General features: G+C 39.4%; 3 protein-coding genes across 7 annotated transcripts in view; 1 reads left to right on the top strand and 2 right to left on the bottom strand.

Moving 5' to 3' along the window:
* Dtn (transmembrane protein 132C dtn) overlaps window positions 1-4,764 on the top strand; it is a 114,853-nt gene extending 110,089 nt beyond the window's left edge. For both annotated transcript variants that reach the window (XR_013080529.1, XR_013080528.1), the window contains exon 11: window positions 7-4,764. The gene's annotated coding sequence lies outside the window, so the exon portion shown is untranslated. The remainder of the gene's footprint in view (window positions 1-6) is intronic.
* A 79-nt stretch (window positions 4,765-4,843) lies between these two features.
* On the bottom strand, window positions 4,844-6,701 carry LOC143346914 (large ribosomal subunit protein uL16m-like). 4 transcript variants are annotated; one of them, XM_076775601.1, is made up of 7 exons: window positions 6,646-6,701; window positions 5,944-6,027; window positions 5,808-5,876; window positions 5,585-5,742; window positions 5,379-5,510; window positions 5,189-5,299; window positions 4,844-5,110 (listed from the first exon to the last, which is right to left on the bottom strand). In XM_076775601.1, the coding sequence occupies exons 2-7, from the start codon at window positions 5,978-5,980 to the stop codon at window positions 4,895-4,897; spliced, it is 723 nt and encodes a 240-aa protein (XP_076631716.1). In that variant the 5' UTR covers window positions 5,981-6,027; window positions 6,646-6,701; the 3' UTR covers window positions 4,844-4,894. The 4 variants fall into 4 exon arrangements, with proteins under 4 accessions (XP_076631716.1, XP_076631715.1, XP_076631717.1 ...); XM_076775600.1 differs by lacking the exon at window positions 6,646-6,701 and adding an exon at window positions 6,158-6,290; XM_076775602.1 differs by lacking the exon at window positions 6,646-6,701 and adding an exon at window positions 6,214-6,249.
* A 214-nt stretch (window positions 6,702-6,915) lies between these two features.
* Window positions 6,916-8,684, bottom strand: Trs20 (trafficking protein particle complex subunit 2). The gene is made up of 3 exons (XM_076774166.1): window positions 8,458-8,684; window positions 7,884-8,117; window positions 6,916-7,537 (listed from the first exon to the last, which is right to left on the bottom strand). The coding sequence occupies exons 1-3, from the start codon at window positions 8,545-8,547 to the stop codon at window positions 7,439-7,441; spliced, it is 423 nt and encodes a 140-aa protein (XP_076630281.1). The 5' UTR covers window positions 8,548-8,684; the 3' UTR covers window positions 6,916-7,438.
* Window positions 8,685-11,784: the final 3,100 nt, after the last annotated feature.

The raw sequence follows: 11,784 nt of genomic DNA, 5'->3' as shown, positions 1-11,784 counted from the left end.
ACCCAGTATACCTATAGACGCACCGAAAGAGACACAGAGAGAATGTGATTATGTGTGCGTACGCGTGAGCGAATGACTGATATGCAAACATACACGCACATCCCCTGGTAGTGTTCGTTCTCCCCGCACTGGTTCAATTTCCTGTTGCGAATCCAATCGCGCGCCTCGCCGTAAGGTCCGTCTTCGCGCGACGTTAATCTCACGATTTTTAATTCCGTGACAGTCGATGTCACGACAATTATTGCTTCGAAAGTGTAAACTGTCCAGTTGTCACGACGTTCCAATCACAGGCATCGCCTTCTTATTTTTATATAAGTTCTTTCGAGACGTCGAAGCTGTCGATGCTACGTTACTTAGCGACAAACGTCAGCGTGCAAAATTGTGGTTTACGTGACATCAGAGACACTTGTCGTTGTATTAAAATACTAATAAACGATTGAAAATGATTCAAGATGTATATGGATTGAAAACTATGTACATTCGATACATAAATCTTTTGAAAACGTCGATGACAAGGGAACCACGGTGGACCAGCAAAGTCTCTTTAATTAATCCGTCGATCCGTGTTCCCGATTTTAAAAATATAAAACGTATTACGAAATATACCGTTGAAAGAACGCTAATTGGAACGCAGTGTTTACGCGGCTTTAGATTTTCTCTGCGACAAACGACGCGATATGGACAGTCACGGCGATAGAGGTCGATAATTAACGTAACGTGAACGCGCGGCTTTACAATGCGATCAGCCAGTAGGAGCGCAGGGGATCCATAGATCCGCGGATCCATTCTGTCTTACATAGGCATCTAAGAGCTACTTGTCTAAGTATGTATGTATCTGTAAGTTGTGTGTTAGCACGTCAAGCGTGAGGTATAGTGATATGTAATGTTGACGAGAACCGAGAACGAGGGAGGAGACGCTCGAGCGTCGGCGTCCAGAGTGTCAGGGCGCGTCCTAGCGGGCCACGCACGTTAACTCTTTGCGGTATTATCGTCGAGTCTTTCCTATTTATTCGAATCTGTACTCTGAAATGTTTCCCGACTCGACGCCCTGTGTTTATTTAAACGTTTTTAAGGAAGATCGATCGACTCCGCTTGGTATATCATTCTGTTCCGAATCGATCGAAACGGCGGGTTCCCTTTTCTTTCGCGGGTATGCTCGAAGCTTCGAATATCGAAATATGCGCAGAGCGTTCCGAGGGGCGCGTGCACGTCCCGAGAAAGAGCGTAGAGTCTCGTTTAGTGTAGTAACGCGTGTCTCGGTACGCCCGGTGCCTGTACTTTTGTAAATATCGTATACACGGAGAAATACTCCAGTAAGGGAAGCTCGGTTCCATTTTGTACATTCGTTAGGTTTATAGTCGGCCGCGCGCCGCAGTAACTGCAAAGGGTTAAAGGGTGCTGGAAACGGCGCAAGATACCCCGCCGTGAATCTAGTCTTATAGCGTAAACTAATGGATTATTAAATAATAAACGAACGCGAATATCCACGGTCGCCGAAAAATGGCGCGTCCTCGAATTCATCTAGGCGGGGCCCAGCGTATCAGCGTCATTCATCTGTCCCCCGTGGCTATCCCTATCCTCTTCTTCGGGGAGCACCGAGAGAGACTCCTCGTCAGCGAGATGGTGGAACGTCATACGAATCAATCATATCGAGCATCGTGAATGGAGACACGCGCTAATTTACTCATAACCACTGTCCGACGCGAGTCTTCTTCCGTAATATCCGCTAAATGTTTCTGGTGAAATTCTTCGTCTCAAACGCGAGTCCAGAGGCAGAATCGTTCTATCACCTTCGGTTCTGGAGAAACATGAATTTAAAAAAAAAAAAAAGAAACACGATATTGGGCAAATATGATGTACTACGTGAAAAGTAAAAATGTTCCAGATGGTATCAAAAAAAATAGAGAAAAGTCTCATGAATATACAAATTTGCGTTTCTCAAGAACTGAGAGGATGATGGAGCAATTCTGCTTCCGGATTCCTAGTACGAGGATCTGTACTGGGTACATCCAGTGGACATTGTGGAATAGAAGAAAGATTTTAATGCGTAAGACAGTGTAATCGATCGTACGCCCGGGAACCACGTCCCCCACAGTGGCGTAATTGACAATTCTGGAGATTGCGTGCGAAAATTTACGAAGGGGGACATATCGTATAATATTAGAGAAAAGGATAAAGTTATATTTTTGATTTTTAAAGGGAAATAACCGATACAAGTTCTAATATAATATTTATTAGGTTAAATAAAATTTTCGTATAAACTATTTCTCGATAGATTAATCATAGGACTTCCCTATATTCGCTATTTATTACAGAACTTATATTTGCGCGAAGAAAATACGCGCAAACTTGACTCGTTGGCTGTCGCATCATGTTTTCCAAGTCTAGAGTGTTCTCGATGTCTCTTCGAATTATATTGCGAAAAATAAAAATACTTTCAACGCACATTTTACAGAATTCTCGAAAACGTTATTTAAAAGTTTACGAGTATTAGTATATTTGTTTTAAAGAAATGTAAATGGCAGTCAACGTATTAAAGAAAAATAATCAGAAATTAATCGGTACGTTTGATTTTTGTTCGTCGCAAAGTCGAAACCCCTCGAATTGATCTCGGTAACGCCACTGCGCCCCGGCAATGCTCGGGACGAGTGTGTCGACTTCGTTTGTTCCGTGAAACGAATCACAATGGCGTGGTGTCCCGGGCAGAGCCGGACAAAAATAGTATTTACGATAGAAAATAGTGGAGAGCTTGCGTAGCCGTTTCGCGCAAAAAAAAAAACCAATTGCGTGCACCGTACTCGTGATTTTTGCGCACGACGAGAGTTTATTCGCGAAGGTCGCGTTTGGCGTCAAGAAAGTGTCTCAAATAAGAGATCGTGCACTGTATTTGTAACGAGAACCGAACGCGATAACGCGAACTGCTCGACGGATAGGAAAAAAGTATTTTTAGTTTCGAACTCGTTGCCGAGAAATATTGAATAGACTAGAATTGTTCGCGAGGTTAGCGATTCGATCGGCCATAATGCAAGAAACGACGTTCGAAGAGTACGGTACGCGCAGTTATTGCCGTTTGAATGTTCGCTTGCCGCGATGTCAAAGAAGCGAAACCGCCTCGAAATATCGCCGTCACACTATCGACGTACAAATACGATCGTTACAGTTACTATTTTTTACTTAGAATACTATTTCCTCCAGCTCTGGCTGCGGCCAACTGTGTATATAATACATGTACGCGCATTTTCCTTCTTTTCGTCGTTCGGAAGTCGCGCGATCGGCCAAGAGAGAGCACAACACGCTGTAAAACGCCCCGTGGAAATACTTTCTCGGCTCGCTTGTACGTACGTAGTTTGGCTGCTCGCTCGATCATTTGTCACCGATGATTTCGCCGCGGACGTTTGCGTAATCATTCGTCGAGCGAACGTCCGCGATCGTCGCGATCGATCGAATCGCACGAGTGATCGCGACGATCGCGAACGTACGAATCGGGAACGGACGACGCAAAATTCGGTGGCGTCTAATTTTCTACACGATGTATGACTCTCGGGGAGTTTAGTTTAACGCTCGTCCTCGGGACGCGGAGAACGCTAGCAATGGCGGCGCCCTAAAAAGTCGAAACTACTGCCGGTCTCTCTTTTCCCCTTTTTTTATTTTTGATAAGTTCCCACCGATCAGGGAGGATGATTAATATTATATATAAATATATACATATACATATATTGTAATAGACTGTAATCGCGTCGCAATGCTGACTCTGCATTCACACACATTCCTCAAGGACACACGATGTCGTCGCTGTATATCTACATTTAAGTGTGATAAATGCGAATTTACGATAGACAAACGATTGACGAGGCGACGGCGACAAAGAAAAAAAAAAAAAACAAGAATTACGACGAGGACGGCAATGACGACGACGTCCACGACCACGATGGCAACGATCGACGATCTTTTCGCGAACCGCCTATGTATATCTGTCATTGACTCGTAGAATGGTCCGTCGTAAAGTGATACGAGCTGTTAATGTCGTTTACATTCCACTTAAAGGTAACTACGCGCGAGTAGGATGAAACGTTTCAACTAAATTTTTTTTTTTAATTGACTATCAAAGAATGCAACTTGAATTACGTTTCTTTTAATACAATTAAACGATCGTTTCTCCAAATTCTTGACAATCCACGGTCGGATAACCGAAGCACAAGAATATAGTTCTATCTGTATCCCTAACTGTTCCCAAAAAAACAGCTTGTAGCACTTTCTGTGGACCACTCTGTACATTATCGTTACCCGTAGCAGACACAAATTCATGATAAACGATGATATATAACGATCATTCGTTGTACTTATTCATACTGTATTATTATATTGCAATGATTATATATTGCCCCTTACATTCTATTGATTACGACCTCGTACGTCATCGTTGCTGTTACTGTTATATTGTTATTGAGATTATTGTTGTTGTTGCTGCTGCTGCTGTTATCGCTGTTTTCATCGCCCTCGCCCCGTCGTTGGTGTTGCCTGTCGTCGTCGTAGACGTCGCCATCGGCATCGGCGTAACCGATACGCTAATTAAACACAATAAGGTACGACTATCGCCTACTCAATGTACAATATGTAGTATTTACCTGTTGTTACCACCAAACCGTCATCAAAGATATATAAAATATTGTAATTGTAACATATCGGTGTTGTTAGAGTTTCATTTCCCGTGTCGTCCTATTAGCGTCTACTTTCCTTTCATACTGCCAACTAAGGAATCTCATTTTTATAAAAACCACTTGAAAACGTATAAACGAAATACAGAGGGAATGCTTAAGTGGTACAGAACAAATTACAACTCTAATCTCGAACATTGTTTGATTCTTATTTATTTACAAATTGTATAGCCTAAAGTTTACAAATATTCGTTAAACCACCGTCTGTCGTATTTCGATATCCAGTTGTGGCAACCAAGCATATTGTTTTGAATTATGTACTTCCACGTCCAAGGATTTTGATTTTCCTCTTTCAATTTCTTCTTTTTTTCTAATTTACTATCCAGTATCTCTTGACTGACTGGTATAGCAGCGAATGGTAACTTGTTAGCAATGTCCTTCAATACTCTTTTAACCTAACAAAATCATTCCAGATATAAACATAGTATATAAATGGTAGCATATTTGTACCTAGTAATAAAATTTATTATTACCTCAAAATATTCAAACGGTCCTCCAACTTCAACGATGACTTGATCTGCTTTTACTGGGCTTACATAATGGTCAATGGCAGCTTTGCCGCTTCCCATGCGTACTCCCAGGCTCTAAAATGCAAATAAAATTGTAATTATATATTTCTGATTATTCTCTAGTACAATACTGTATTGTATAGAGTTTAGAGACCTTTTTAGAAATTGGCTGCCAAGGATCCTGGACTCGCCAAACTGCAAATCCAATTGTAAAATCCATATTCTTTAATAATGTATGTCGTATCATTTCAAAATGACAGTGTTTCATTCTGCCTCCTTGAGTTGCCTATAATGTTACAGACCTTTGCACGTGCACAAAATATATAATAAATCTTTTAATTCCAATACCTATTGTCTTACAATTATGCCATACTGCTTATGTAGAAGAGTATTATGTAGTAATTCAGGACCACGCATTAATCTCAAACATTTTTGCATCTTGAAAACATGAACGCCTGGTGGATATATAGGAACTTTGGTCATAACTCTAAGCTTGTGACGCGAAGGATAGTCGACATCTAAAAAACATAATTTTTGTTGAAAGCATTGCTCTCGTATTACATCTATTTCTTAATTTCGTTACCATTGAAAGTAACTGGAGGTGCGAAAGACTTCAATCCAGCTGCTGATACAAATTTGTAGAAAGTATGTGCTGTAAAATAAAATAGATATCAGTAAGTGTAAACACATTTCATGAAGATGAAGATACGGAAACTTACGTGAGAGTAAGGCTCTCATAGTTGTGCTCGCCTGCATTTTGTTATAATTGTTGCAACTGCACGATTCACTCTAACCTATACAACCTGAAACCATTTTTCGACGTACAACATTAATTCTTTGCTAGAAGAGGTTTTCCACAAATATAAGTAAATTATATAAAATATACAGCACAACTACAATTTATTGTTAATTTTAAACACTGTTGTTGTTCACCTTCTATTCGTTGATAATCTTCGTATACTTTGTCAGTGTTACTATTGGTAACTTACGAGACCGAGCACCCGACTGCTAGACGTTTTAAGAGCCTCTGATTATGTGTATTTAAAAAAAAATTTACTTTCATTGTACGATTACTATAAAAACATATTATTCAACAATTTAATTTATTTATAAAACGTGCTTATTTAATAGAGTTTAAAATCTGTAAAACATTCCTTATGTTTATATTAACAAAAAATCAAAATCATAGTACGTATTTTCCATGCTTTTTATTTACATTCTCCTCTACATTTTCTATTAATTCCTTGATTTTTTAGATTCTATTTAATAAGGCATGGCATGGTTGCAACAGGTATCCTTGAATCTTGCCAAGGTCTATACTATATTCTTCAATTTTAAAAGTTCATATTTTAATCCCAGAAAAAGAGTTATTAGTGAATAATCAAGGTACTGCGTATCAGGAGTACCAGGAGTAGGGAAACCTGTACTCCGGATACTTCCTGTAACATTCTGTGATCCTGGCACAATTTTAGCAGTACGAATCCCTGATATTAGATGGCGACACTATTTTAGGCACTGTTTTAGCACAATATTGAAATAACTATCGTCTCCAGTAATCGTTTATAACTTATTAATTACATGAACTAATGTATAGAGAAATGGTTGAAGAACTTAATTAGATTCGAATAATATTTAAAAAATCAAGGAATTAATGGGAATAGTAGAGGAGAATGTAAATAAAAAGCATTGAATATATGTACTATGATTTTGATTTTTTATTAATATAAACATAAGGAATGTTTTACAGATTTCTAACTCTATTAAATAAGCACGTTTTATAAATAAATTAAATTGTTGAGTAATATGTTTTTATAGTAATTGTACAATGAAAATAAGGTATATACATATGTAACTGATTATGGGTATCGTAAAACGCTCAATTAGCACGAATATTAGAGATCCTTTGGATTACAAGCATTAAACTTTTTATTAAATACGTATTACTACACTTTGAAAATGAATTTTAATACGTTTAAAAAATTATGTTAATTATGAAATAACGAGGATCGCAACGAGAGTTTTAGTACATAGAGTTTTATAAGAAAGATTTTAATGATACTGTAATATTTACATTATTTACAATGGAGATATAAAACTTAATGAAATTATACAAAATATAATTGTTATACATTATATAATAATGTCTAACAATAATAATGTGATATTTATATAATACTTGTTATACTTTATTGTATAAATTTTAAATAGAAAGACTTAGGAAGATAAGTATTTCCTGCCATACAATTGTGCTTTTTTCTCAAAACCAACAGATTTAATAGGTGTATTTAATTTGTAGAATGGATTCATTGAATACTAGAAGAAAGAAAAACAAGAATTAATATATAATTTAAATAAAGTATCAAATGTTTGCCCTTTATACTTGAATATCACGTTAGAAATGGTACAGAACTTTTATTATATCAGAGACTATATAAATACATTATTATTTAGCTTGAATATTGTGTAGGAGGCAACATTGATTTGGGAAAAGGGCTCTTAACTATGCTGTTTTTGAGACAATATCCTTCTGTACATATAATACATAGGCACAATCTTAGGCTTGCTAATTAGATATGGCTTGTTCATTTAAATATTAATACAATTAAAATTCAGAATGCAAAAGGCTAAAATTAAGTCAAACTCCTACTACACTTCTCACCTTTATATATGTTTCATACATTTCATTGAAGAAGTTTTTTATACCATCTTCATTTTTGCTATCATGTACCATAACAAATCGAATATGGGTTGCAGTGACAAAAGCACTCACAAACCACTGATTAAACTTATCCACAACTTTCAAATACATGTTTGTTGTCTTCCATGTATGCTCATCAACAAGGTCTAATGCAGCATGTGCAATAAATTGGTTCAAATGTGTATAATCTTCTTTCTATTAAAATGAAGTAAATTTAATTAATGTACATCGTATATGTACACAATAAGATAGCCAAAATATATACTAAGTATAAGTACGATTTACCTAATTAAAATATAAACTATTTGTTACATATTACGTACAATATATTTCTAACCAAAAATTCAGCATTACATATGTAATGTTTTAAAAGACATTAAAAAAATCTGGCATTGAAAAATACTAATCATATTACAGAATATTATTATACCATAGCAACTGAAAGCAAATAGGAAAATGTAAATCATATTTCCAAGGAATTAATTGTGTAAAAACGATCATTAAGTAAATTTGTAAATATATATGAATGACGAACCTTTGCATCCTTTCCAGAATTATTAAACTCAATTTCGAATAAAGGGTTATCGGCGTGACCAACAATCGCAAAATAGTAATTAGCTGTCATTGTGATACTCAATTTTAACGATGTTTATTAAATGACTGACTGACACCACAGATTAGTATTACCAGACGACAGACCACTATTATGACCGCGTTCGCATTGAGAACAATAACGTTATGGCAAATCGAGCAGAAATGCATTGAAGGTGACACTAGTAACGATGAATTAACTATAGCCGCCCAAGTTTGTCGTGGAATAGTTCGTTATTTTTAACAATAGATGGCGCTTATTTATCGACCTCGAACCCTCTGGTGTTAAAACGCCCAAGTTTGTCGTGGATTAGTTCATTATTTTCAACGATAGATAGCGCTTATTTTTCGACCTCAGGCCCCCTGGTGCTAAAAAGCCCAAGCTTGTCGAGAAATCCATCTAGCGTTGAAAATAATGAACTATTCCACGACAAACTTGGGCGTTTTAACACCAGAGGGTTCGAGGTCGGTAAATAAGCGCCATCTATTGTTAAAAATAACGAACTATTCCACGCCATACTTGGGTCAGAGACAGAGATGCCAGAAAGGCACCGAAGGTACTCTCTGACACTATGTCAGATCACGTGTACGTGAGCTCGTGGAGTTTCGAAAACCCGACAAAGGCAAAATGACGCATGCCCTCTTTCTCGATTCTCCGAAGCTGCCCAAAGTAAGTTCGGACCGTCTCGTGAGAGTCGAGAGAGAAAGGCTCACACTTCCCTTCTCGCTCTTGAACAACTAATATCCGACCTCTCGTCAACAGGTCTCCACTGGCCTTTGCTGACCGCTGCTGACCACTCCTGGAATTTCTAACAACGTATAACGATTACGACTGGCTACTGTTAGTCTCTCCCAGCCTCTGCTGACCGCTGCTGACCACTCCTGGAATTTCTGACAACGTATAACGATACTACTGACGTCTGCCAGCCTCCGCTGGCTTCTGCTGACCGCTGCTGACCACTCCTGTTACTTCTGACAACGTATAACGATTACTACTGACTTCTGCCTGCCTCCACTGGACTCTGCTGACCGCTACTGACCACTCCTGATACTTCTGACAACGTATAACGATTACAACTTGCTACTGCCTGCCCCTGCTGGGCTCTGCTTGCCACTGCTTTCCACTGCTAGCCTCTGCTGACCACAGCTAACCACCTCTGATGCTTCCGACAACGTATAACGATTACTACTTGTTACTGCTTGCCCCTGCTGGACTCTACTTGCCTCTGCATGCCTCTGCTAGCCTCCGTTGGCCTCTGCTGACCGCTGCTAACCACCGCTTATATTTCTGGCAACGTACAACGATTACTACTGGCTACTGCCAGCCTCTGTTGACCTCTGCCAGCATCTCCCGACCTAAGCTGGCCTCTACCAACATCTCCCGACGTCAGCTGACCATCGCTGACCACTGCTGACCGTTGCTGATAACTTGTGACATGATGTAATATAATATAATATGTTTATATGTATTAAAGTTTTGTATAATGTAAATCTATGGCAATAAATGATATAATTTCAAAGTATTCAATGTGTTCTTATCATTTTTTACCGTCCTTTTCCTCTCCAAATCATTCTCTTACCTATAAGATGCGTATCACCTTCTTCGCAAGTTCACCAGCATTTTAGAAATGTTCCGGGAACTTTGAAAATCCGAATTTGACCTTGACCTTGGCCCAGTTTCGAAAGTGGGCCAAGGCCATTCGAATCTTAGAAAAATTCCGGGCAGTTTGAGAATCCGGATTTGGCCTTGACCCAATTTCGAAAGTGGGTCAAGGCCATTTGAAATTTCAGAAATCTTCCGGCCGCTTCGAGAATCCGGATGGCCTTGACCCAATTTCGAAAGTAGGTCAAGGCCATTCGAAATTTCAGAAATCTTCCGGCCGACTTGGAAATCCGGATGGCCTTGACCCAATTTCGAAAGTGGGTCAAGGCCATTCGAAATTTCAGAAATCTTCCGGCCGACTTGGAAATCCGGATGGCCTTGACCCAATTTCGAAAGTGGGTCAAGGCCATTCGAAATTTCAGAAATCTTCGGGCCAACTTGGAAATCCGGATGGCCTTGACCCAATTTCGAAAGTAGGTCAAGGCCATCGAATCTTAGAAAAATTCCGAGCGCTTTAGGAATCAGGATTTGGCCTTGACCCAGTTTCGAAAGTGGGTCAAGGTCACCGGCATTTCAAAAAACGCTCCGGGCACTTTGGAATTCCAGTTTTAAGTAGAGAAACGGTTTCTTATAACTAAGGGAATAATGGGGAGAGGAAAAGAAAGGTAAACGTGATGAGAACACATAGAATTCTTTGAAATTATATCATTTATTGTCATAGATTTATATTATATAAAGTTTTAATACATGTACATCATGTTAGAAGTTGTTAACAAAGGTCAGCGTGGTCAGTAGGGGCCAGCAGAGGTCAGCAGAGGGATGCAGAGGCAAGCAGAGACTAGCAGGGGCAAGCAGTAGCAAGTTGTAATCGTTGTACGTTGCCAGAAATATAAGCGGTGGTCAGCAGAGGCCAGCAGTGGCAAGCAGAGATCACCAGGGGCGAATAGTAGCAAGTAGTAAGCGTTATATGTTGTCAGAAGCATCAGAGGTGGTCAGCAGTGGTCAGCAGAGACGAGCAGAGGCATGCAGTGGCAAGCAGAGATCAGCAGGGGCGAACAGTAGCATGTAGTAATTGTAATACGATGTCAGAAGCATCAGGGGTGGTCAGCAGTGTTCAGCAGAGGCCAGCAAGGGCATGCACAGGCAAGCAGAAACCTGCAAAGGCCATCAGAGACTTGTAGGGGCATGCAGTAGTAAGTATTAATCGTTATACATTATCAGAAATACCTGCAGTGGTCAGTAGCATTCGGCAGAGGCCAGGGAAGTTCAGCAGAGACAAGCACACGCTGACAGAGATCAGCAAAGACCAACAGAGGTTAGCAAAAGTCAGTAGTAATCGTTATAGGTTGTCAGAAATATAAGCGATGATCAGCAGAGTCCAGCAGAGGCAAGCAGTAATCAGGTGCAGTCAGTAACAGTCGCTGTATGGTGTAAAAAGTTGTCGGGAGTTCTGTACTTTTGTCAGCACTGGTCATCAGAAGTCATCTGAGGCAAATAGAAACCAGGAGTAATTTGTAGAGTTCAGTAATGAACTCTAGGAAAGGCAAGTAAAAATACCTGGGCAGTCGAGATTCCGAATCGTATACCGTAGTTGTTAAGAGCGAGAAGGCAAATGTGAGCCTTTCTCTCTCGACTCCCACGAGGCGGTCCGAAGTAACTTCGGGCAGC

The sequence above is a fragment of the Colletes latitarsis genome, chromosome 10 (assembly GCF_051014445.1).
Source record: "Colletes latitarsis isolate SP2378_abdomen chromosome 10, iyColLati1, whole genome shotgun sequence".
NCBI lineage: Eukaryota > Metazoa > Arthropoda > Insecta > Hymenoptera > Colletidae > Colletes > Colletes latitarsis.
This window is presented reverse-complemented; position numbering and strand designations above follow the sequence as displayed.